This window comes from Eurytemora carolleeae, unplaced genomic scaffold, assembly GCF_000591075.1.
Source record: "Eurytemora carolleeae unplaced genomic scaffold, Eaff_2.0 scaffold148, whole genome shotgun sequence".
NCBI lineage: Eukaryota > Metazoa > Arthropoda > Copepoda > Calanoida > Temoridae > Eurytemora > Eurytemora carolleeae.
In genome coordinates this window covers 228,408-255,306 of record NW_019396061.1, presented here as the reverse complement: position 1 = coordinate 255,306, position 26,899 = coordinate 228,408, and the positions used below count along the sequence as shown (strand labels likewise).

At 33.1% G+C, this 26,899-nt stretch overlaps 3 protein-coding genes across 3 annotated transcripts in view; 2 read left to right on the top strand and 1 right to left on the bottom strand.

Moving 5' to 3' along the window:
* The first annotated feature begins 3,304 nt into the window (after positions 1 to 3,304).
* LOC111708651 (ribose-phosphate pyrophosphokinase 2) lies at positions 3,305 to 8,545 on the top strand. The gene is made up of 11 exons (XM_023482093.1): positions 3,305 to 3,385; positions 3,864 to 3,994; positions 4,216 to 4,332; positions 4,399 to 4,548; positions 5,000 to 5,117; positions 5,749 to 5,901; positions 5,974 to 6,139; positions 6,518 to 6,599; positions 6,741 to 6,819; positions 7,823 to 7,908; positions 8,312 to 8,545. The coding sequence occupies exons 1-11, from the start codon at positions 3,319 to 3,321 to the stop codon at positions 8,456 to 8,458; spliced, it is 1,296 nt and encodes a 431-aa protein (XP_023337861.1). The 5' UTR covers positions 3,305 to 3,318; the 3' UTR covers positions 8,459 to 8,545.
* A 710-nt stretch (positions 8,546 to 9,255) lies between these two features.
* On the top strand, positions 9,256 to 12,916 carry LOC111708660 (calcineurin B homologous protein 1). Its single transcript, XM_023482103.1, has 7 exons — positions 9,256 to 9,469; positions 10,336 to 10,474; positions 10,644 to 10,733; positions 12,208 to 12,235; positions 12,461 to 12,544; positions 12,646 to 12,705; positions 12,765 to 12,916. The coding sequence occupies exons 1-7, from the start codon at positions 9,340 to 9,342 to the stop codon at positions 12,810 to 12,812; spliced, it is 579 nt and encodes a 192-aa protein (XP_023337871.1). The 5' UTR covers positions 9,256 to 9,339; the 3' UTR covers positions 12,813 to 12,916.
* A 518-nt stretch (positions 12,917 to 13,434) lies between these two features.
* LOC111708904 (probable phospholipid-transporting ATPase IF) overlaps positions 13,435 to 26,899 on the bottom strand; it is a 30,885-nt gene continuing 17,420 nt past the window's right edge. Inside the window, exons 19-32 of the mRNA XM_023482413.1 lie at positions 26,727 to 26,777; positions 25,397 to 25,529; positions 24,521 to 24,656; positions 23,780 to 23,923; positions 22,704 to 22,799; positions 19,264 to 19,332; positions 18,372 to 18,515; positions 16,631 to 16,686; positions 16,257 to 16,302; positions 16,020 to 16,086; positions 15,159 to 15,255; positions 14,768 to 14,869; positions 14,047 to 14,260; positions 13,435 to 13,706 (exon numbers count right to left, since the gene is read on the bottom strand). Coding sequence (XP_023338181.1) covers positions 13,563 to 13,706; positions 14,047 to 14,260; positions 14,768 to 14,869; positions 15,159 to 15,255; positions 16,020 to 16,086; positions 16,257 to 16,302; positions 16,631 to 16,686; positions 18,372 to 18,515; positions 19,264 to 19,332; positions 22,704 to 22,799; positions 23,780 to 23,923; positions 24,521 to 24,656; positions 25,397 to 25,529; positions 26,727 to 26,777 — 1,499 coding nt within the window. The 3' untranslated portion in view covers positions 13,435 to 13,562. The remainder of the gene's footprint in view (positions 13,707 to 14,046; positions 14,261 to 14,767; positions 14,870 to 15,158; positions 15,256 to 16,019; positions 16,087 to 16,256; positions 16,303 to 16,630; positions 16,687 to 18,371; positions 18,516 to 19,263; positions 19,333 to 22,703; positions 22,800 to 23,779; positions 23,924 to 24,520; positions 24,657 to 25,396; positions 25,530 to 26,726; positions 26,778 to 26,899) is intronic.

Here is a 26,899-nt window from a genome sequence, read left to right as displayed (position 1 = left end):
TAAGCATTTATACAATTTTTGTAATGATCTCTACTCCCTTCTGTTTTCAGTTTTTATATTTATTTTTTTGTAAATAGAGCTAAAACAATCTTGCTACATTTAATCAAAAAGTTTTTCACAGTTTGAATGAAAAATAGAGTTTTATTTAATGTTGGTATCATGTTGACTCTGGAGTTGATTCAGGTCTGGGATACATGCTTTGATCACCCGTGTACTCTTTCATCTCCTGCATAGCAACAATATTTTCTTATACATTAAACATCTTTATTTTATACTAGCTCAAGGGCCCGGCGTATCCCATAGAAAAAAAAATTTGAACTAAATTTTGTTAGCCTTGGTCACCCCCAGGCTAACCATGAGTGTCCACAAAAAAATTTAGCCCATTCGGTCCAGCCGGTTGGCCGGCCAGAGGGAACATATACATATATGCATGTCTTGGTTTATTACAAAGATGGTAGGATTACATTTTTTTTAACTTTTGAGTTTTCACCTTTAGTTTTGTTTTTAGAAAATTGGTGTTAATTCTTTCATTCTTTGATCATTCATCCTAAAGATTGGCATTTGACATATACATACAATTTTTGTACTTACCCTGTATGTTAATGTATATATGTAAATATATATCTACGGAATATTTAGGAATATTCTGAATTTGGTTTATTAATCATCTTATTTCAAATTTGGGGACAATTCATTCAAATTCATTAATTAATTAGATTTAATCTTAATTCGCTAAGAAATCAAGATCCATCAAATCTTAATTTCAATATGTTTCACTAACAACTAACCAAGCTTTAGTAATTACATTAACAATGATAATTAACACACAGTAATCTAAAGGTTGCAAGTTCTAACGCAAAAATTACTTGGACAAAATGATTTATGTTTCTAAAATGTACATGTCTGCTGCTACGAAAAAGTATGAGTTAGTAAGTCATGTAAACTGAAAAGCCAAGACGTTGGAACACTTAAAAGTCGACCAAGTCTTAAAAATCAATGCAACTTTTTATAGCAGTCTGGATCTATGTGAACAATTGATTGATCACAATGGTTCTAAAAATATTTGGCTCAGATTTTGTGAATAGACAAGCAATATTTAGATAAATGTATCTGTGGGGATTGTAGATATGTGTACTGTGTATTAAAAAACAGTTTTCAGTTCTGGTTTATAATTGAAAAAATGAAAATCAATTTTTCTTTTTGTAACCTCCCATGAACGTCATATAACGTCAAAAATATAATTTAAATAACGTTATTCAACGTTAGCACAAATTTTGTATTTTAAAGTTTTGATTTGTCATTTTTCATTTCTTAAGGTTCGCAGGAGGAAATAAGAATATAATGTTCGTTGTTATGAAAATTGACCCTGAACATTTACTAAAATATGGAAGGGAAATAAAAGTAGAAGAGTATTTAAATGTATGCAATGTATATATAGTAAACGCCTACTCCATAACAAGGTCTCGAAACGTATCTATCCAGGTACAGTCCGTCCGCTTTCAAACTCCGCCAGGACTGAATCCCAGGCTCTACATGCCACACAGGGACGCAAGCTTAACTATCGATGTCAATATGGACACTAGCATTCAATTGATCAATGTTTCAACTAGGACATGATCCACACGGCTATAATCCCGTGACTAATGAGCGCCACATAAAAATATTAACCTATTTCATTGTATCTTTGTAACTCTCAAATACAAGTTATTTTTAGTACTTGGTCCTTGTTGCGGTCAATTGATCGATTTACCTGTACCTTTTTATATCTAAATATAGTTAGTTCAATACAGACTCTCGTTAAATTTGGACATTGTAAACCTGTAGAGGTAGAGAGTATAGAGTTTGTGTGGTATTTACAGTAGAGAATAAAGCTGATAGAGTAAAGCACGGACTTGAGACATTTAAGTACACCACTATTCAGGGCGCGATATCATTAGCTGTCCATAGAAAACCGTATAAAAAGTGTTGTCAAAGTGATGTCAAATCTCGAGACCAGGGCTTTTTGATATTAGATGTTTAAGCTGGAAAACTGCAATGTGTTCATGAAAAAATGCCGCATAGATCGAAGACTATATAAAAGTCGTCAATGAATTCCCATGTTTTTGGGACACTATGTAAAAAAGTTCGAAAACATTTTGTTAGACATTTCCAAAATATGTTTCTGTTGCATCTTTAAAATTGACGGAGAAACATGAAATGGTTGTATTCTTCCAATCTTTCAAACAGCAGAGACACATCATCTCACATACAAAGAGAAGCTGTCAACTAACAGCTTCTTTTTTTCTTGTAAACTTTTAATTTGAAAACTGCTCGAGGGTTCAAAGCATTATTAATAAGAGGTCGTCATTATTGTATTGATATAATCGCTGACCACTGTATTTAAATTGTTGTCCAAACTGCAATGTGTTAAATAAAACTAAAAAAACTAAATCTTATATTTATTTATATAAAGTAGTAATCGCTGATTGTTTGTGTGCATGTCTGATCTTAACTCATCCGTTGAACAACGGTTTACGTTCTTAGATTGGTTTAAAAGGTTTAAGTTGTGTAGGTTTACTTATAAAGGTAAAGTTTAGTGGGTAGGCAGAGCTGGGTTTCCAATCTATTTTTATCATAATGTTTAAAGGTACATAGAAGGAAGACCACAGACATGATGAATCGAGATTCCCATGTTTAATGTTTATTTGGACACATATTACCATTTTAGCTGCAAAATTAAGTTCATATATATCATAATACGCTGTTTAAATATTTAAAGGTTTGTTTCTGAACAGCCGGCAAGAAATTTTGAGTAACATTACCTTTACAGAAACATCTGATTGAATTTTGAGAAACATTACCTTTACAAAAGTATCTGATTAAATTTTTGAGAAAAAATACCTGTATAGATACATCTGATTGAATTTTGAGAAACATTACCTTTGCAGAAACATCTGATTGAATTTTTGAGAAACATTACCTTTACAGAAACATCTGATTGAAATATTGAGAAACATTACCTTTACAGAAACATCTAAATTGAAATATTGAGAAACATTACCTTTACAGAAACATCTGATTGAATTTTGAGATACATTACCTTTACAGAAACATCTGATTAAAATTTTGAGAAACATTACCTTTACAGAAACATCTGATTAAATTTTAAGCAAACACTCCCTTTAAAGGGACAGTGAAAGTGAGTTTCACATTTTACTGTTTTGAACAAAATACAAGTTTACAATATTTCCTCTGAAAATTTGAAGAAGTATATAAGTAATATTTAAATGTACCTGTGTTAATTTACATTTAAAATAAACTTTCTACTTTTAGAATAAAATGTCCAAATATTTTCGTCGTGGCAGCAGATCTAGTATGGTCGTCCTTGGAGGATCATCCCATCCAGGTAAATATTATCTCATTCTTCTCCAAGTAGATGGATACTCTCGTCCTTGGAGGATCATCCCATCCAGGTAAACATTATCTCATTCTTCTTCAAGTAGACGGACACTTCCGTCCTTGGACGATCATCCCGTCCAGGTAAATATTATCTCATTCTTCTCCATCTAACTCTCTAGGACCTCCTTCTTACACCCGCTCGACCTTCTTTTCCCACCCTCTCGACCTCCCTCTTGACCTCCTTTTCCCAATCTCCGAACCTTCCTCTTGACATCTACAGTACCCACATCTCTTTCTTATCCACATCTCTTTCTTCCAGAACATTCGTCTTCCCTTCTCCAGTCTCTCAATCAACTCTAGAAACTCTGTAACCACCTCTCATAGGACGCCCATCTCTTTCCTAGTAACTCCTCCCTCCACCCCCCTTCTCTTAAAACCTCCGTCTCCCGTCCCTGAATATCGGCAATTAACTATGATATGTTTAGAGTTGACTGCTCAGATAGCTAGGAAGGTTGGAGTTAAGACAGGACGGGTTCAGCTTGGGAAATTCAAGAATAATGAAACTCAGGTTGAGCTTTACGACAATGTCAGAGACAGGGATATTTATATAATCCAGGTAATATTTTCACCTTATTCATAACTTTTAATCCTTTTCAGGAATTATCTTATATTGAATGTTTAGAAACGACTAAAATTTAAAAAAAGATGTATGCTAACAGGAGGTGTGAACAGTAATGATGCAATTATTGAACTGATGTTAATAATAAACTGTTCAGACTGGAGGTGTGAACAGTAATGATGCTATTATTGAACTGCTTCTAATAATAAACTGTTCAGACTGGAGGTGTGAACAGTAATGATGCTATTATTGAACTGCTTTTAATAATAAACTCCTGTAAGCTTGCTTCTGCTGCTACAATAACAGTAATTACTCCATACTATCCGTATTCAAAGGTAAAATAATTAATTAATATTGAAATAGTGATTTTCAGATAACTCAATTTTTATTTCTTGTTTCAGGGGGATCAAAAATCTTCTCTAAGATCTCCTATTACCTCGAAGCTGCTGGCCAACATGTTACAGAACGCCGGGGCGGAGCATATCATGATGCTGGACCCACATTCACCTCAACTAGTTGGATTCTTTGATCTTCCTGTTGATTCACTCAAGGTAGAAACTTTGATACAGTTAATGTAATTCACTACGTCTTTTTTGTCGAAAAACTTTTGAAAAAAAATGACAATCTTGTTCTAACAAATATGAGAACCTATATTTATAAAATCTTTAAATTCTACAAATGAAAAGGAAATGAGTCTTTGCCACAGCATTCCTATATATTTTCTAATTCCTATATATTTGCAACCCAATGTCGTAGACCTTAGATATTTCAAAAAATGAATTCTGGCAGGGATTAAATTTATTATAGGGATTAGAAAATTTGAGTTTGTGGCCAAGACTCAACTCCTTTCGTCTAAATAAAATAAGCCTTTATATAATCTGTCATTTGTTAATAGTTTGGAAGATGGTAAGTGATCTGCTTACCTCAATTCATAAGTTTTATTTTGCCTTTGAACTTTATATCATTTCCACTTGCAAGGACGAATCTTTAGTTTTGGTTTAGGTTGAGCCTCTGTTTTGTACTTGGATAAAGAATCATATCCCGAACTGGAAGAATTGTATTGTCGTTGCCCCTGATGAGGGAGGTGCTAAACGATCTGTTATGATTGCAAACTTTCTTGGTAAGATAACTCTGAAATACAACAAACGACTAAAAAAACCTAACATTGTTTAAAGTTAAGGTTTTCAAATTTTCCCGTTTATGTATTGTGTTAAATTTTGTTGGTATGGTGATGGATTCATCAGACTTATCTTTAACAAGTCATGATGGTTTCAATGGAAACCCTTTAATTTTTACTTGAAATGAAGCTCCTACAGGATCTTTAAGAATGTTCTGAACACCTTTATATTTAATATAGAACTAGAGTTAATAAAGGATCTGTAAGACTTCTCTAAACCCCTTTATATTTATACTAGAACTGGAGTTTATAAAGGATCTGTAAGACTGTAAACACCCCTTTATATTTATACTAGAACTAGAGTTTATAAAGGATCTGTAAGACTGTAAACACCTCTTTATATTTATACTAGAACTGGAGTTTATAAGAACCTGTAAGGCTGTTAACACCCCTTTATATTTATACTAGAACTGGAGTTTATAAAGGATCTGTAAAACTGCTCTAAACCCCTTTATATTTATACTAGAACTGGAGTTTATAAAGAATCTGTAAGACTGTAAACCCCTTTATATTTATACTAGAACTGGAGTTTATAAAGGATATCTGTAAAACTGTAAATCCCTATTTAACCTAGAACTGGAGTTTGCAATGATCCACAACCGCTACAAGAACTCTCTTCAGACCAGGAAGATTTCCAATGGTGAATCTTCTAAAAGCACGAGTCCTACAAGATCTAGCTCATCTCCAGACCTGGAAGACGCCACAGACAGTATTGTTCATCTCTCTGGTAAGAACAAAAAAGGTTTCACTTTTGAAATATTTTATTTAAATAATCACAATCGGAAGAATTAATGTTTAGGAATAGAACCACCTGAGAACTTGCAATTGACTCCAGTTATGGTAGATCGTCTGCTTAAGATCTCTGGAGAGGTAAAAGGGTTCGATTGTATCCTGGTTGATGATATGATAGATACTGGAGCAACTATACGTCTTGCTCTGGAGGTTCTACAATCCCATGGAGCAGGGTAATACATAATATAAGATTTATATACAAAAAATTTCTATGGAACCCTTCCAGTTAATGAAATGTAGTCTTTTTTAAATTTTGAATTATTTTGATTTAATATATTTTATTTAAATGGTGTGACCATTACAAACTAATATCCGATTCGTTAGACATTTTCTAGCTGTGAATTAGTAGCGATTTCCCAGGCTAGCTAGGAGAGGAAGCACCAGATAAACCACTACTAGAAAATATCTAACGAATCGAGTCTTAATTTCATTCCATATTTAGTATTTTTCTTCAAGTAGGGGGGCTAGGAGTAGGTTTTCCAAAAAGTCTAATTTGATCTGATTAATACAAAACTATTTTCAAAACATTCTCTTACCCGTTGTATATGTAGGAGGGTTTATGTGTTTGCTGCACATGGTTTGTTCTCTGGAGATGCCAAGGATATCCTGTGTGAAGCAGACAACCTGGATAAGGTAAGGACGAACCTCAGGTTACATATTGATAACTCAAGGTAGAGATTTGTTTGTTTGTTTACAGGTTATTGTCACCAACTCAATACCTCAGGTTACATATTGATAACTCAAGATAGAGATTGTTTATTTGTTTGTTTACAGGTTATTGTCACCAACTCAGTACCTCAGACTAAGAATAAGGAGATTATGGGATCAATTCTTGATGTCGTGGATATATCAGGTATAGACAGAATTATCCTTATTGTCTGTTTAGTTTTAGTCATAAATATCCTTAATGTCGTCGTTATCCAAACTCAGTGATCTAAAATTAGCAAAGTCTCATGCTAAAATCGTTCAGTATTTAGCCACTTACGTCTTAAAAACCTACGTTAAAAACAATACTTTAAAGTTGTTTACTGTAAATGTCTATTGGCTGTAGAATAATAAAAGTTAGTTAGGCTGGCAAAATAAAAGGCTAAGGTGTTGCAACACTTTAAAGTAGATCCGATCTTTAAAATGATGAAACTTTTTATAGCAGTTATTTTAGTGAATTCCACTACATCTATTCCACTACATCTATTACTATACCTCATCAGTTTCTATTACCAATATATCAAATTCATCCTGTTCTACATAAACATCTCGTGTCCTGTTATATAGGCTTAATATATCTATTCTGTACCGAGCTGAATACTTAAAAATGGGATACCCTTAAAAATAATCGCATAGTCTGAATATCCACAGTAAATGCTTGGGATTTCTGCTTCATCCACTCTTTCCCCCTCTTTTTTATATCCCTATTGGATTCCGACCAATAAGAATTTTCCCGACTTCTGATTGGTTGTTCGAAATTCTGCATTCGCCACACTGATTGGTTGAATTTTAGACACTTTTCTGGATACAAAATAAATTTAGATTAGCAAAATAAGGATTTCAAGCATTGATCTGGTTATCCATTCCCCAATTATTTTGAGGCGGCTTCTGCGGATGGTGGTTACATTACATTTCTATTTTACATTTATTTACTTCTTCCTGTTCTTATTTACATTTTTCTACTTCTTACTGNTTGATTTTAATACTCTGTTAGAATTTATTACACCAATTCGTTCTAAGTTTATATTTTTCTACTCCGTCCTGTTCAGAGTTCGATATTTCAACCCTGCTCTTTCTCTTATTCACTCTAATCTGTCATAGACTTTTTTCCTCTACTCAAGGAAAATTATTTGTTAAATCTAATTATATAGGTTTAATATCAGAGTATATTCGTCGCTGTCATTACAACGAGAGTGTGAGTGTTCTCACAGATGTCGGGACTGAGTTTGATACAAAGGTTGGTAGTTCTCAATATTTAGAAAACTAAGGTTAGTAGTTCTCAATATTTAGAAAACTAAGGTTGGTAGTTCTCAATATTTTGAAAACTAAGGTTGGTAGTTCTCAATGTATAGAAAACTAAGGTTGGTTGGTTCTCAATATTTAGAAAAGGATGAAAAACTACTCCTCAACTTTCCCAAAATATGGTTTTAAAACAGTAACAATTTTTCTATTATTTTATCACTGATTTTTTTTTCACGCACTTTTGATATAAGTAAAAAACCACATTTCTTATTCCTTCAATTTGAGTTATCTTCGAACAATCCAAAACCATTCGATTTAAAATGCAAAATACAAAAGACACTTAATTTTTTGTTAAGACCGCCATAAATATTTTTTACTCTGCAATTTAAATTTTCCAGGACGAGTTTTTGCGTTCTGTAGTGGCGGCAGGACGAGCAGAAGCAGGGGCAAAGGACGGACGAGTTAATAACCAGAGAAACCGACCTTTAGGACGAGTAAAGAGAGGATATCGGCTTGAGTCCGTTTGTTGGGACGATGCTATTTAGATCTGAGAAATAGAAAAATTCAACTTTTATGCATTTTGTGTGATATTGAGGATTAGGTTTTCATGCATTAAATTATTCTATAATATGTTTAAAGATAATATTATTCAGTTTGAACTTCACCGTTTAAAAAAATACTTTTAAGAAGTGTCGATCTTGCTTTGAATTCAAATGTTAATGTTAGTGTAAATATAATCTACTTGTTAGATTATTTAAATTCGAAATGTGTTTAATCAATAAATAACTAATCAAATTGGTATTGTATTTGTATATTGAATAATAATAATAATAATAATACAGTAAAATTAACGTAAAGACTGATATAATGAATCTACTGTGTGATAAGCCAACCGTTTGTCAAATTGTTTTTGGGAGATTTTTTAAAAGTTTGGTTTGCTGATTTTGATTTTAATACTCTGTTAGCATCTATTAAATTTGTTTAAGGCTCAAATGTTAAAAAATAAAACGCAACCTTTCAAAGCATTTTTAAAAATCGCGGTATTAATTGAGACTAGTTCTATCTTTGACCTTCAGCAGTACTTAAGATGTTTTAGAGAAAAGTTATAAACTTTTTTTGTTCTCATTTGAATATTGCATTTATATATTTCCGATCCCTTTAACTTATCCCTATTATTCTTACATATGTAATTAATTATCAAATAAATGTGAAATGTAAAATGTACACTGTACGCACAACTTTCTCTATGCACAATAAATATAATAAGGACATGTCATGAATTATTAAATATAGTTATCAAATAAATGATCTCATAAATAACTTCATATCTTTATGAACTCCGATTTCTGTTTCTAGAAATCCGCAAACAACATCTTATTAAATCCGGGAGTATTTCCTTAAACAAATTTAAAGCCAAGTTAACAAAATGGGAAATAAGTTTGCGAAAAATGAGCCCAGCCGAGATGTCGAAGCTTTGGCACAGGAAACTGATTTGTCGACTGCATTTGTGACGAGATTAAGTGAAAGATTTGATGTTTTAGACAAACAAAAGAAAGGTAACAAGACTCCGTTAAAACCTAGACTGGTTCTTATCTTCCTGAAAAGTCTTTTTCAGACTTAATCTCAAATCCTCTGGACTGTAAAATTATTTAATAAGATTATAAAATGGAATGATAAAAAATCTGCTACGTCATTCATGAATACAGAGTGTATGAATAGATAAAACCTTTTTATCTCTAAATTCTTTCTGTTATTTTCTAGGATTCATTGTTAACTTTAAAAGGTTTGTTTAGACCAGGGATAACATTTTTGTGAGAGGGATGGGGACGGGCTGGTGTGAGGGGTTTAAAGCAAACTTCAATGTTAAAATAAATGAGTAAAATCTATCCGTTTTTTTCGATTTACTTCAATCATTTTACATCTCGAAAGCATAAAAGTAAAACAATTAAAAATTTTACTTTTTACTTAAATTTCACTGTCCATTTTTATGCATAATTAAACTGTTAAAAGAAAAAGTTTTAAGTTTTGTTTCGTCAATTCAATAATTTATTTAATTTGTAATTAAATAAATTTATCTATAACTTAATTTTATCCCTTGCTTAAACATTTCAGGTCTCTTTTGCCTTAAAACGGCTCGACAAAAATAAAAGTTTAATACACTTTGAAATATTAATTTATTTAAAAATAAACTTTTATTAAATTATGCAAAATGGTAACTCTGACAAAAAGTAATAACGTTATAAAGCAAACTTGTAGCTTCACAGCCAAAAAATCTTTCATGTTTTAAATTACAGTTTATACAGTATGCCCAACATTATTTATGCAGGATACGCTTCAGATTCTTAAGGAAATTTTTCTAGGATATCTATCTAAGGAATATATATTTGTCTCGGATATCTAACTAAGGAAAATATTTGTCTAGGATATCTAACTAAGGAAGATCTGACTGCTATTATATCTCTTGGTGCGAACCCTATGGCAGAAAAGCTGGCATGTACAGCTCTCTATCCCCCTTACGATCTCAATCCTTCAGCAGAAAGGGCAGAGTATATGGACTTAAGGTGAAGTCTATGAAGAGGGATAATTCATAATAAACACCTAAAGCCAGCTATATATTGATGTCTTTTCAGTTAGAAACGCTGTGTATAACATAAATAATCACTGGTTTGCCCCCAAGACAGTTTACTGCTTGAATTAATTAAAATAGAACTATAATCAATATTATTTCAGCCATTTCTGCAAACTGATCGCTTTATTCGAGCCTAACCTGAGAAAATCTCCTCATCTTACAAGAGTACATAGACTTACTTTTCTTTTCAGGTACATATATAAACAAACATATATACATCACGTACATAAACACTTTTTCGCTTTCAAACCTACCGGATTAAGAATGTCGTTCAGATTTAGTCAATTTTGGTGTTATTTAAAAAATTGAAATATGAACAAAATTCTTAATATCTCCTGTATATTGAAAGCCCAAACAAGTTAGAACAGGCACATGAAATGTTAGGACTAGGCAAGGTTCTAATGCAAGGAAAGTTGATTGCGGTCGCGTATGCTCTGCGTACATATTGAAACCAGTTCTCTCTGGACGGAATTTGTAAACAAGCATAGATGCATCAGTGTTCGTCTAGTATCCGCGGAGCATAAAAGCATTTAATTTTGATAATTTTAAAAAATGCACACATAATAGTTTCCTAGCACGGGCAGCCGCAGTACATTTGAATTTCCGAGCCTGGTCAACCTTTCCGGTCCCAGCTTGTACTGTACCTAGCTCTATGGACAGGACTAGCCGGTGCAACAAGGTTGACGCGGTCAGACGTTATGCTTCATATAGGTTGAGTTTACTTTTACTAAAGGGGCAGATTTGCTTGCTTTGACTAGAATATTTCATAGATCATTTTTGTGAAAATAGATCCCATGTCAGGCTGGAACATCCGCCCAAAGACAGTACACTGCAGCACAAAAAATGCGTACATCTCTGAAATAACTTTCCTTGCATTAGTACCTTGGGACTTGGGAAATTTTGTGATTTATGCTTCAAGGGTAGGTTGACAAATGAATGCCGCACATTATTTCTAGATCAAAAACAATATTCAAGCTCTAACTGTCATGTTTCGACTATAATTAAAGGGTCACTAGAAATTACTTCTGTCCTTGATTATTGTGGATGTCAAGTCTACTAGAAACATCGAGAATGGGTTTATACCCTTTGATTATTGTGGATGTTAAAAGTCTACGGGAAACATCGAGAATGGGTTTATACCCTTTGATTATTGTGGATGTTAAAAGTCTACTAGAAACAAAAATTGGATTAGACCCTTTGATGAGTGCGAAATGTGGATGTCAAGTCTACCTGCAACATCGATAATGGGTTTACACCCTTTGATTAGTCTGGATGTCAAGTCTATTAGAAACATCAAGAATATGCTGAAAAAGTCTGTATGCAGTTAGAATATGTTTTAATTACAAGCTGACCTGTTCTAAATATTGCTTACATTTTTATTGTTACTTTTCCTGAATCAACTTTTTAAGTGCAAGGAATTTATTCCTGAAAGAAAAATATTATCAAAAGTCTGACTATAGATTTCTTTAAAATAGCAGGTTTATGAAATTGGAGATTATGAGAGTGAATAATGAATACATCTAATATCATTCCTAACAAAACAAATTTAAACTATACCATTAATATATGTAATATGTAATATATGTATGTATATTAAATGTGTGTGAATAATCTTTAATAATAATAATAATAATATAACTTGCAAGATTTAAATATGTTGTTTAGGTTGATGAAACTTGACGATGCTGAAATGGTAAAACCAATTAATCATTATTATTTTAAAAGAAAATATTTGGTCTAGCGTGCCTACGCTGATTTTAACCGATTAACAATTGGATCAACGTTTTTTATTTTGATTCTGATCTACAATTTATTCCTTCGTTTGGAAGTACTTTTGATTAAAAATGTATACTTGAGCTTATATGTGGGTTTCAACGTGCTGAGTGCTTTAAATATTTTCATCAATATTTCTTATTAGTTGAATACAGCTGGCCTAGAGGAGATATTATCTGTTGCTCTAGGTGAGGTTAGGAAAGGAGAGATCAGAGCTATAGCAGAAAAGGAATAAGTTTAATTCATTCTTAACAATTTAATATTGAAGTCTTTTATTCTTTCTTGATGATTAATAATTACATACTTAAACTTATTTAACTTATTGTTGAGGCGATTATGGAAATCAAGGAATATCAAGGAGATGCCATAGATTACGATAGATTCATCGAGGTTAAACAATATTCATCTTTTATTAAGATTTAATTATTGATATTCGTTTTTCTTTTCAGGTTTGTATTAAACTGAATGTAGATCAGAAGCTTCTAAATGTTGTCTAGAGCTTCATACATAATACATACTTGACACTCTCAGTAACTAATTTTAAAATATAATATTATAATTGTATATTTCATGTTTTTATTCTATAAATTTGATATAAATATATATTACATAATGCCAGCTTCTTTAAGATTATTACTAATACAATAGAATTAAAACCCTTTGATAATGTGAAAAAAAACTGAATTATTCTAAAATAGTTGCAAGAGAAAGAGGGATTAAAATTATAGTGTTATTTACTTCTGCTGATGTAAAGTTAGGTAAAAATATTAAATACGAGAGTCAAAAGTATTAAAAACACAACTTTGATAATATAATTACAGTATCACAAGAAACAATGGAAGTATCACATATATGTTTAAACCGGGAAAAATAATAAATAAAATTAAAAAATTCAAATCAACATGTTTCAGGAATTAGAAAAATGAAAAGTATGAATTATGAACAGACATATCTTCAAGTGGTACATTAATTTATTTTGTAAATGCTGTTAAAAATTCCGCTTTGACTCTTTTTCATACAATATGGAAATTTTGATGTAAACTGTCCGCAGTTAGATTTTTAGTTATTTGAACCAAGTAATCTAATCATCCCATTCTTGGCACCAGGTTACATTTATGGCCTAATTAAACAAATTTAGTTTTTCATCCTTTCTTAGAAAAATTTGGAATCTTCTAGATCTGTTCAATACCTAAAGTACCTTGAGCTTGTCACGCGTGTACAAAGCACACCTTGAGCAAGGTTTAAATTCAAGATATTTCTTGAATCTCAAATTCTTTAAGAGAAGCAGATCTAATCTGAACCTCCTGATTAGAATATCCGTAGTTGTTGTAAACATTGTCTAGTTCATAGTTTCCTTTATTCATTGTACTGTTCACAGCCTTCCGGGCACTCTGCAATACAAATTTATATTATTCAACATATTACTCCAAGCACCTCAGTAAGAAAACTGTAGAAGTCATCCAAACAAAAAGTATTTAATAGTAACAACGAAAAAATTCTACATTTAATGAATGGAAATGGGATCTAAAGCTAAGACTTACTAGACTATTTACCAGGACCTCTATAGTTTACGTAAGATCGGGTCAAATTTTTGTGTGGAACATCATGACGCCATGGAAAAGGGTTTGGTCGGTCAAAAAGATTTTAAGTTTGAACATATAATTGCTTAAAACAAGTTTTTAAATGTTGTAAGCTGGCTGCAGGGTATAATCAAAACGTGACACTACATACCCATATTCCTCCTTCTATAGATAACCAATGTTTTCTAAGGACCCGGATAACAACATCAGGCATGATTGCGATTACAAGGAGAAGAAGGGTAAACAACCAAACTCCAGGAGAGGAGAGAACATGATGATAGACCCAGTAAGTGGAGAAGTCGAAGGGAACCCAGATATCAGATTCTACACTTTCTCCCAGTGTTGAGGATATTCCACTGGGTAAACTATAAAATATATTATTACAGCTCTGGAGGGGAATATAATTCATTGGCACAGGGGTAAAATACTCCCCATCACTCCAATCCGTCCCTGAAAATGATTTACAAACCTTTTTGGGGGGAAAATAATGAAAAGGGACAATTGGACATTCATGATTAAGTTATCGCTTAAAAACACTAAACTAAGAAGAAAAATTATTGTTTAATAAGGGGGGGATGGAGCCGAGGATTTTAAAACAAAAATCTATAAAATAAAACAAGACATTCATATATATGTTGCATATAGTGGCCTTACGGCTGGACCGATAGGATTGAAATTTTTTGTGGACACTCATGGGTGGCCGTGGGGTGTTACAGGCTAAAAAGATCGAAATTTTTTTGTTTCAACAACAAATTTTTTTAATATTTTTTTCCCAAATATTTTTTTCCACGGGCAAAACGGGGCCCTTCAGCTAGTAAACATATAAATACTCCCGAGGCCTGCATTTTAAAAAAGATTTATATTTTAATTACCTAAGAGAGTGGCAGAGGAAGTTGAACCCAATATAGAAGATAATACTGGCGATAATACCAAAAATGAGAACAGGGTTCCAACTACGGGACTGGAAAAGTAACCTAAATTATCACAGATGCTGGTTGATATAAAGATCTTATATCTCTGGATTAGGGTTATGATTGAATAATAAAGAGAACAAGAAGTTTAGGGACAAAATCTAATCGCTTGAGAAAACTCCAAGAATAAAAATGTTGAAAGTAAAGAATTTAAATTGTACAATTGTAGAATTAAGGATTTGTTCAGAGCGAGGGGAGATAAAATTTATGGTGAAATACGTTGTTCTTTGTGTAAGAAAGCATTGTCCCACTCCCCGTATTCTTGATGCCCCCCCACCTCAAAATTTGTTACCTAAGGTTAACATGAGCTACTACAGATGAGTAGATAGCAGTTCCAAAACTAGTTTGATCCAGGTTTGCGGCATCACTCATATTTAAACTTAATCCACCTAAACAATTAAATTACAAATACAGAACGTAGTTGTTTAGTTTTTCTAGTGGCGTCTAATGTCATCAGGGTTCAATCACGTACTTGGTGACTATTTAGAACCAATAGAAAAGGCATCGGCGGTAACATCTAATCAATCAATTTATCTAACTATCACATCGTCCAATTAGAGACGAATCCTGAAATGAGTGCTAAACAGTAAATGGAACTGAGTACTACTGTAGCAAGGGTTATCCAAGATGTTAAATACAAGGTTCTCTCTGATCTCCATTAATTAAATAATCTAATATCTGGATTGATAATAAACTATATGTTCATATTACAACCATCGTAAATTTATCTTACAATTAAAACTATGCACTGACTTTCAGGGTTACCCACAAAGGACTGTAAAGACGACCCGAAACTCTTGAAATATGAAGATATCATGGTTAATTTAAATCTTCTGACTTATTTAATGATTAAGCAAAGAAAGAAAGAAGTTTAAAGTTATAGGGAATCATAATTATAAGGAAACAGACAGAATCAACTCCGTAAACTCGGGTCTGAAGTCTCATCTTGTGTGGTTAACCCAGCGTCTACTTTTCTAGGGTACTTTATATCTAGCTATTATATTCTAGGGTACAGCTATTATATCCAAACATCATTTAACAAAATCAAAATTTCAAAATCAAATCATCATGATTTCTGTTTTCTAAATCAGTTTTTATTATTTCTTTTCTCGTTAATTTTCCCCATTCCCTATTCACTTTCACAAAGTTTCACCTGATGTTGGTATATATGACCAGAAAAGATACCAGCCGAAGTAGAAAACAACAGAATGCCAGACTGCCTGAGAATTAAGAGTTATTTAATTTCTGTACACTTTTTAGTATTTAAAAAAAATTTGAGAAAAAATGCTGATTAATGTCAATGGACAGAAAAAAATGATAAGGAAACCTTTTACTGAAAAGTAAAAAATAAACTCCTCATTTGAATCCTTCTCATGTTTCTGAAACTGACCTGAAAAAACCAGAGAAAGAATTCTCTCCACTGTAAAAGCTTGTTACTGAAACATTTTAATGATTTAAAATATTAAATATTTTATTTTAGCGAAATATACAAAATTTTCATTAATAACGCACAAATGTAATATCTAGAAAGATAATATTTTTCTCAAATATTTTCAAAAACCAAAATGGAATTTTGATAAATGAAAACAGGAATTTTACATATTGGTTTAATAAAAAAGTTTCAAAACTGAAACCAATATCGAACAAAAATTACAAAAATTACAATTGCATTTAGTAAATATTTTTTACTGTCTTAGTTTTAGTTATTTTGAATTCGTACCACATTTAGGTGATATTTTTTTTCAGGGAAAATATTTTTCTAACCTGTAGTGTCTCTTGTACTGACTAGGGTTCTCGAGAAGATATCTCTTGTCTAAATTCTAAATACATTTTTTATTAATATTTTACAAACAGTGGCGTAAATAGCAATTCTGCTCTGCAAAACTTTGCATTAATTTTGTCTCTGTTATTCTAACCTTTAAAAAAAGGGGAGGGGAGGGGCAAAAAGCGTTCTCTAGGACAGAAACAATAGAATTTTAAAGCTAAGGAAAAAATAAAAATCAACATATTCAAAGTCTTCGCTGGCCCAAACAAACATATAATGTGGATCACAGTCTTTCTAATGAAACTACAAAATAAATTTACTAAATACTAATTCTGTTCTTTGTTGACTTGACCTACAAAAATATTATAAATCATTATCATAATTTATGATTTATTATAACCAGTTGTGTGTGAGTGAAGGAGCCAGAGTTTAGGAATAGGCAGCCTGCTGAATGTCACAAAAACTTCTACTTTCATGAAAATAGTCGTCGTTTTAATAAGGTGTTAAAAGCAGACTAATTAATAGGGAATTTTTTTTGAAGGGGGCAATTCTGCGGAGTTATAACTTGCAGGGGCAGTAAGTGAGTGATCCCTGCTGTTCAGGGGTAATTACGGGGGGAGTAAATAACCGCAATAACCCCAATAACCCCCCTATTTCCACCTCCGTTTACAAATCTCAAAGTTCATCAGTATTCGAATAATGATAATAAGAGAATTCTTTCCGTCGACTAATCGATAATTTGGAATGGATAGTTCTTGTCCTTACAACAAAATTTGGATAGTTCTTGTCCTTGCAAATAAATATTTGGATATTTGTCCTTGCAAATAAATATTTGGATAGTTCTTGTCCTTGCAAATAAATATTTGGATAGTTCTTGTCCTTGCAAATAAATATTTGGCATTAAGCATAATTATTATAATAAGCAGTGTTAAATGGGTATAGGTATGCTAATTATTCAACTTTCTAATTAATTAACTAATTAGTATGCTAATTTACAATTTTCTTAATAAATGAATATATGTAAATTAAGTTTTATCTCCGAACTCGAGAAATAGCAAACTTTCTTCCTAATAGAAAGATATTTTTCCTATTCTTGAATAAACGAGTTTTGATAAAGCATGTGTCTTAAAGGACGACCAATTGAAACTTTGGAAAACTATAATAAATCGGAAATATGCAAGAACAAATATTTGAATGTTGTTTTAGTTTTCCTAAGAACAAAATATGGTACTTTTTGTATATCAGAACATTGTTGATTTTTAGATTCTGGTTGAACTAAATGGAAGAAGGTAGAAATATCATCTTAAAAGATTCAGGGTCCTGATCAGAGGCGTATGCAGGGAAGGGGGGGGGTTGCTCTTGGATTCATTGCCCTCCACCCTAAATCCAGGGGGTTTACATGAATCCATATTAAGAGTGTAAATAATTACAATTCAAATACATTCAGCTTCAGCTAACTGTTTGAAAGGGAATCCATGGCACTTCAGCTAAAATCATGTTTTAATACCATGCAGGGATAAACCACGGGATTAACTATGAAGATGCATTATTCAATTGGAGGCCAAAAAAACTCACAATAAAAGTCCATGTCCATGGTTCTATGGCAACTACAACAACAACAATGCATTATAATATAAACACGGGCAATGCCAGGCACTGCAGCTAGTCATTGATAAAATTATTTAACCGCCTAGTGACGAATCTTCATAATTTAATCCTGAAATTGAAGAGAATATTTACCTTCTCTAGGAGGGAGAATACAAATATAGGGAAGGAAGTGTAGCAGATGTTGTACAGGGTCAAGCTGATCCCGTCAAACAAGGTTTGTGTGGAGAAGTTTGAATAGAACGCGTAGTAGAACTGACAGGTAAAACAAGCAACATTCTGAACAATTAAAACAATTGATCTTTAGCTTGATGAAGCAATCAGAACAATTGATCTTTATCTTGATTAAGCAATTAGAACAATTGATCTTTAGCTTGATAAAGCAATTAGAACAATTGATCTTTATCTTGATTAAGCACTTAGAACAATTGATCTTAAGCTTGATTAAGCAATTAGAACAATTGATCTTTAGCTTGATTAAGCAATTAGAACAATTGATCTTTAGCTTGATAAAGAAATTAGAAAAATTCTTCTCTTTTTTCATCAACAAATAATTATGGTTCAAGTACTCAGCATTAAGATATAAATAAAAAATAAACCAACAAAAGTTCATAAATATGTATATTATGAAGTTTTTAAAGGACAGAAATAAATATACAGTACACAGTACATATACAGTGTACACCGTCTGAACTACAAAAATGTGATATTTTATTTTATTGATTACGAAAGTTTGTACGTTGTACAATGTACAGTATACTGTTCGGAACACTGTACAGTACATCGTACAATCACTACAGATAATTATTATAAGAAATGAATATGTTTAAACTGTGAACGTATCAACTAAATACTCAAAAGCTAGTCTGAACTACTCTTCCCAAATTTTCGAAATGATAAAATAGTAGAACGTTGAAATATTTCAGTTTCTTCCTTGAAGGTCTGGAAAGAAATGATAAAATGATTTGTCTAATAAATATATCTCATTATTAAATGTTGTCGACAGTAAATAAATAAATGTACAAACCTTGTAGAAAAAGTACTGTACAAGCAGGGAGACTCTGTAGTAGTACCAATGTCCATGAACAAGAACAACCTAAAGCATATTTAGAATAGAAATTGAATTTATTTTGTCAGAGTACTGCAGATTATGTTGAATAACAAAAATATTAATCATAAATCCAGTTTTATTGAAATAGACATGGAATGATAGAGTGCTTTTTATTAACGATAAAAATATTCTGAGAAAAAAATTATTATCGAACTTTATTGTTCAAATCCATCTCTTCATAATTTCATTAATTACAATATCCTCTGTGTATAGTAGTGTATAAATAAAATAGTTTATTTTAAGTGAATTAGATCTATCCTTCTGATCCAACAATATATCAACTTGTGAGTCTTCTCCGTCAAACTTTATCAAAAGATGAGAATAAATTAAGAATAGAAAAACTAGTTTGAAGAAAATGTATCTTTTGATTTGGATTTAAAACGAATAGGTGTTTAAACTTGCTGTGTGGGGTTTATAAAATCCGGAGATTTGGTCCGGGTAGGATTAAACCCTCCACACAGGATTAAGCTCTCCAGACAGGATATAACTCTCCAGACAGGATTAAACTAACTAGGCAGGATTAAACTCTCCAGGCAAGATTAAACCCTCCAGGCAGGATTAAACCCTCCAGGCAGGATTAAACCCTCCAGGCAGAATTAAACTCTCCAGGCAGGATTAAATCCTCCAGGCAGGATTAAACTCTCCAGGCAGGATTAAACTCTCCAGGCAGGATTAAACTCTCTAGGCAGGATTAAACCCTCCGGGCAGGATTAAACCCTTCAGGCAGGATTAAACTCTTCAGGCAGGATTAAACTCTCCAGGTAGGATTAAACTCTCCAGGCAGGATTAAACTCTGCAGGCAGGATTAAACTCTCTAGGCAGGATTAAATCATCCAGGCAGGATTAAACTCTCCAGGCAGGATTAAACTCTCCAGGCAGGATTAAACTCTCCAGGCAGAATTAAACTCTCCAGGCAGGATTAAACTTTCCAGGCAGTATTAAACTCACTATAAGTAGGATTAAACTCTCCAGGCAGGATTAAACTCTCCAGGCAGGATTAAACTCTCTAGGCAGGATTAAACCATCCAGGCAGAATTAAACTATCCAGGCAGGAGTAAACTCTCCAGGCAGAATTAAACTCTCCAGGCAGGATTAAACTTTCCAGGCAGTTTTAAACTCACTATAAGTAGGATTAAACTCTCCAGGCAGGATTAAACTCTCCAGGCAGGATTAAACTCTCCAGGCAGGATTAAACTCTCCAGGCAGGATTAAACTCTTCAGGCAGGATTAAACCCTCCAGGCAGGATTAAACTCTCCAGGCAGGATTAAACCCTCCAGGCAGGATTAAACTCTTCATGCAGGATTAAACCCTCCAGACAGGATTAAACTCACTAGGCAGGATTAAACCCTCCAGGCAGGATTAAACTCTTCAGGCAGGATTAAACTCACTAGGCAGGATTAAACTCACTAGGCAGGATTAAAGTCTCCAGGCAGGAATAAACTCTTCAGGCAGGATTAAACCCTCCAGGCAGGATTAAACCCTCCAGATAGGATTAAACCCTCCAGGCAGGATTAAACTCACTAGGCAGGATTAAACTCTCCAGGCAGGATTAAACTCTCTAGGCAGGATTAAATCCTACAGGCAGGATTAAACCCTCCAGGCAGGATTAAACTCACTAGGCAGGATTAAACTCTCCAGGCAGGATTAAACACCCCAGACAGGATGTAACACTCCAGACAGGAGTAAACACTCCAGACAGGATTTAACACTCCAGACAGGATTAAACACTCCAGACAGGATTGAACTCTCTAGACAGGATTAAAATCTCCAGACAGGATTAAAATCTCCAGACAGGATTAAACTCTCTAGACAGGATTAAACTCTCAGGGCAGGAATAAACCCTCCAGGCAGGATTAAACTCTTCAGACAGGATTAAACTCTCCAGACAGGATTAAACTCTCCAGACAGGAATAAACTCTCAAAACAGGATTAAACTCTCCAGACAGGATTAAACCCTACAGACAGGATTAAACCCTCCAGGCAGGATTAAACCCTCCAGGCAGGATTAAACCCTCCAGGCAGGATTAAACCCTCCAGGCAGGATTAAACTCACTAGGCAGGATTAAACTCTCCAGGCAGGATTAAACTCACCAGGCAGGATTAAACTCTCCAGGCAGGATTAAATCCTCCAGGCAGGATTAAACCCTCCAGGCAGGATTAAACTCACTAGGCAGGATTAAACTCTCCAGGCAGGATTAAACACTCCAGACAGGATTTAACACTCCAGACAGGATTAAACACTCCAGACAGGATTTAACACTCCAGACAGGATTAAACACTCCAGACAGGATTAAACACTCCAGACAGGATTGAACTCTCTAGACAGGATTAAACTCTCCAGACAGGATTAAACTCTCCAGACAGGATTAAACTCTTCAGGCAGGATTAAACTAACTAGGCAGGATTAAACTCTTCAGGCAGGATTAAACTCTTCAGGCAGATAGGGTTTAATTCTCCAGCCAGGATTAAGCAAAACTCTCTGAGAAGGTTAAAACTCTCAATAAGTTATAGCAAACTTCCTCTATAGGCTGAAACTCTTTTAAATGTTTAAATATTTAAGATGATATAAAGGATCCGATATCCACAGATTTCATTCTTCATCTTTTATCTACTGTGGACTAGAGCCCGGATATTCTATTAAGTTGATTGAAGTGAACAGTAAACTTGGATCCAGAGAGGAGTTACTAGTAGAGCAGTTCACCTGGTACCATAGAGGAGTCCTAGTAGAGCAGTTCACCTGGTACCATAGAGGAGTCACTAGTAGAGTAGTTCACTCGGTACCATAGAGGAGTCACTTGTAGAATAGTTCAGTCGGTACCAAAGAGGAGTAACTAGTATAGTAGTACACTCGGTACCATAGAGGAGTCACTAGTAGAGTAGTTCACTCGGTATCATAGAGGAGTCAATAGAAGAGTAGTTCACTCTGTACTATAGAGGTGTCAATAGTAAGGTAGTTCACTCGGTACCATAAAGGAGTTAATAGTAGAATAGTTCATTCGGTACCATAGGAAGTGAATAGTAGAGTATTTCATTCGATACCATAGCGAAGTAATAGAATAATAGAATAGTGAAATAGGAACATATACACGAGTAAAAGTAGAGGAATCAGCAGTATAGAGTATTCAATTAGCTAGGTGCCAGGAGTAGAGTATAGTTAATTCGATACCATACAGGTGTCAGAAGTAGAGTAGTTCAGTTGGTACCATACAGGTGTCAGAGGTAGAGTAGTCCATTCAATACCAAAAATAAGTCAATGGTAGAATAGTGAGTTTTTTAATCCGGTATTGTAAATTCATTTGGTTTGACAGTTTACCTTTTGTTTTTAAGTCTTGAATATAGTAAATTTTTATATCACCTTCTGGAGATAATGGAACTTAGAGAAGGCGAAGTCTGCAGAACGAACCGCTGCTCTTCCTTCCTTCCCCATAATTCCTAGTCCCACGTGGGCCTCCTGTAAATATGGAATTAAAAACTTGTCAAAAAATTTGAATTTTCAAGTTTTCTACGTAGGTGTGAAAAGGAAGGATTTGAAGAATTTAAAATGAAATATTTTGACATTTATTTCAAATAAACCTTCAAGGCAACGATAAATATAATTTTATACTCCTTATACAAAGCTTTTTCCTGGTTTAAACTTAAACCTTGACAATGAAGGTGCATCATTTGACCGGATTAACGTATATACCCTTAATTGTGACTTTTCGGTAAATAAATTTTCTTTACATTAATAATAGATTAATTAGTGTTCGCAAAATGTTATCTTTATTGCTTTTAATTTAATTTTAAATAATTCTTTTCTTGTCCAAATTTGACTTAAATTCGATGCTAGAGAAATATTAAAATAATAATAACCAAAATCAAGGGTTAGGACCATACAAGAAAAAATAATTTGAGAGAATTACAGAATTATTACAATTCGTTGATTTATACTAGGAAATCTCTTAGTGACCAGTCCCATAAATCATCCCCAAACCAAGCAAATGACAACAATATTTCATAGATAGATAATAGTAAAAAATATACATACACTGGTAAAACTTGTCATATATATTGCTCATAGGTTTCTGAATTTGAGAATATTAAAGATTGGAATCAAAAATACAACAACAACATTCCATCAAATCCGTTATATAATCGATACTATGGAAAAACTGTGAGAAAACTGACCTACAGGGTATCCGACCTAATTATCGAGGAGTTAAGGAAATATCATGTAAATTTTACTCGCCACGCGAGAAGGATTTCTATTCGCTATTTCTAATCCCCATCCAGCTCGACCTACCCAGCTTAAACTAACTTGTTTATAGGATGTAACACAATTTTACGTCGGAAACCCCTTAGATCAGTTCCCTCTAGGTCGGTTGAGTGGGGTAGTTTGTAATATTTGCATTTTTCACAACACCCCTGACATAAAACTAGGGAATACTGAACCTGGATCATTGCAACATCATTCCCACCGTCTCCGATAGCAGCTGTAATAGGAGCTCCAGGACTGTTCTTCATCATCCGAACTATCTCCGACTTCTGTAGAGGTGACATACGACAACAAACCACAGACTGACATCTAGACGCTATCTAAACAAATTTATGAATTTTTAGAAATGAAATATAGTTGTAAATTAAACACGTTTAAACTAGGATATTGAAATTTGGTACTACGTATAGTACGTAGTAGAAGTAACTGAAATGAATATTTGTACCTAAAGTTAAATGAAACTGCAGTATACATAAACTATACAGGGTTACACACAAAGGATGAGACATTAACGACGACCTAAAATTCCTGTTTTCTGCCTTGAATATAGTCTTGTATTGGTATATATTGCATGAGATTACAGATTCAGGAAACCATGCATGTAACATGAATACTTCATAAAATCTGTACATTCGTTTTTTTAAGTCTCGCAGGGTGTGGGTAACCCTATGCTTTAAGTACCTGAAATTTGACCATATGAAGTAAGAAATAAGTGTCTGAATAGAATACTTTAAGTACCTGGACTCTGGAGTTGGACTAAAGAAGGAAGTTTAATATAAAAAGTTCATAAATTACTAAATAAATGTCTGAACAGAATACTAAAAACCTGGAGTTAAACCATGAGAAATATGTTAAGAGTAGAATATTAAAATTTCATAAATTAGGAAATAAGCGTCTGATAGAATACTAAAAGATACCTGGTAAAGAAAATCCTTGTTTTCCTCGTAAGGCATGATGAGTGTGAGAGTCCCACCGTCCACGACTAGTCCGTACATATCGTCTGAACTCTTCACCTGTTCAGCATATCTCTGTAGTTTACCCAGAACCGTAGAACTGAAGGGTTACAGATCATCAGACATTAAACATTTAGTTTTAAATTAAAAACTAAAACTAATACTACAAGTATATAGTAACCATGGACTAGGTCCTGAACTGGACTGGGTTGGATTAAACAAAACATCCCAATCAACACTGCTATGTTCTGCAGCGCCTGGTTTATCATGGCTCACAACTGGCTCTTCAATAAACAACAAAGATTAGCAAAACATTAAGTTTTACAATGAAATTATTATTAATAAACTTTCCAAAAATGTAAGATTTTTTCCAAAAATGTAAATGTTTTCCAAAAATGTAAAATGTTTTCCAAAAATGTAAAATGTTTTCCAAAAATGTAAAATGTTTTCCAAAAATGTAAAATGTTTTCCAAAAATGTGAAATATTGTCCAAAAATGTAAATATTTTCCAAAAATGTAAAATGTTTTCCAAAAATATAAATGTTTTCCAAAAATGTAAAATATTTTCCAAAAATGTAAATGTTTTCCAAAAATGTAAATGTTTTCCAAAATGTAAATGTTTTCCAAAATGTAAAATGTTTTCCAAAAATGCAAATATTTTCCCAAAGTGTAAATATTTTAAAAAACTGTAATTTTTTCCAAAAAACGTAAATGGTTTTTTAAAAATGTAAATTTTTTTCTCCAAAAATATAAAATGTTTCGCAAAAATGTAAAATGTTTTAACCCTTAAGTATCTATCTGTTTCCTTTGAAATAAATAATTATCTAAAAGATCTGTTTCCTTTGAAGCCCTGTTAGATCCAGGACGGTTAGAGAGGGAAGAAGATGCCCGCAGGCGTAGGAAATATTAATTGCAGTTTCCTTTTTATCTCCGGTTAGAATCCAGACAGAGATACCAGCCTGGCCTAGCTTAACTAAATATAGGATATATTAGAGATATAGCCTTAATAGATATATTAAAAAAAATCTTCCACCTACAAGATAATTCTGATATTCTTTCTTCGTTTTATTGGTCATACATAAACTATTCCTAATTCTCTCCCTTAACAATCCTTAATTCTGTCCTCCCTAAACAAATGTTAATTCTGTCCTACCTGAACAATTCTTAATTTAGTCCCCCTAACCAATCCTTAATTCTGTCCTCCCTAAACAAATGTTAATTCTGTCCTACCTGAACAATTCTTAATTTTGTCCCCCCTAACCAATTCTTAATTTTGTCCCCCCTAACCAATCCTTAATTCTGTCCTCCCTAAAAAAATCTTAATTCTGTCCTACCTAAATTATCCTTAATTCTGTCCTGCCTAAACAATTCTTAATTCTGTCCTACCTAAGCTAAACTTATTTCTGTCCTACCTTAACTTAACACAATTCTGTCCTTCCTAAACTATCCTTAATTCTGTCCTACCTAAACATAACATAGTTCTACCCTACTTAAAATATTCTTAATTCTGTCCTACCTAAACTAAACATAGTTCTATCCTACCTAAACTAAACAGTAAACATAGTTCTGTTTTACCTAAACTAAACATAATACTGTCCTACCTAAACTATCCTTAATTCTTAATTAGATCTGTCCTATCAACACTATTCTAATCTCAGTCTTACTTCAAACTATTCTTAACTGCGTCCTATCTAAACTATCCAGAACACCGTCGTAAATAATCTATTCTTAACTTCGTCCTATCTAAACTATTCTTAACTGTGTCCTACCTTAACTATCCAGAAACTCGTTGTACATAAACTATTCTTTATTCCTTCGTATATAATCCATCCCTTACTTCTACCTATTTAAACTATTCTTAACTCCATCCTTAGTAAACTATTTTAAATTCCGTCTAATAAATCGTCCTATTTAAAGTACTTGACTCCGCCTTACCTAAAGTATTCTAAACTCCGTCCTATATAAAACATCTTCAGTATCGTTCTTTCTAAAGTATCCTTAAATCCGCCCTACCTAAATTATCCTTAATCCGTCCTACATAAATCATTCTAACTCCGTCCTACATAAATGCTAAACTATCTTTAGCTCCATCCTTCAAATTCCTTAACTCCGTCCTTCCTAAAGTATCCTTGACTTCGTCGTTCCTGAAGTATTTTTGACTCCGTCCTACCTAAAGTATCCTTGACTCCGAACTGAAGTTTGTCCTCCACAGCTGTTGCTCCTGTAGATCGAAGATCCCATTAAACTTGAGTTGAACCATGCGGAGAAAATTAGATGAGAAATCTAACTTTAACTTGAACAAAGTTTAAAACTATTATCATAATTTTAATTACTCTGGGACTT

Bases quoted from the DNA above. Each gene is read 5' to 3' on its own strand.
- LOC111708660 (XM_023482103.1), top strand. From the start codon at position 9,340: ATGGGAAATAAGTTTGCGAAAAATGAGCCCAGCCGAGATGTCGAAGCT. The intron at 10,734-12,207 runs GTACATATATAA...TATGTTGTTTAG, and splicing joins AGACTTACTTTTCTTTTCAG to GTTGATGAAACTTGACGATG. The intron at 12,236-12,460 runs GTAAAACCAATT...ATTTCTTATTAG, and splicing joins AACTTGACGATGCTGAAATG to TTGAATACAGCTGGCCTAGA.
- LOC111708651 (XM_023482093.1), top strand. From the start codon at position 3,319: ATGTCCAAATATTTTCGTCGTGGCAGCAGATCTAGTATGGTCGTCCTT. The intron at 4,333-4,398 runs GTAAAATAATTA...TTCTTGTTTCAG, and splicing joins CATACTATCCGTATTCAAAG to GGGGATCAAAAATCTTCTCT. The intron at 6,820-7,822 runs GTATAGACAGAA...CTAATTATATAG, and splicing joins TGATGTCGTGGATATATCAG to GTTTAATATCAGAGTATATT.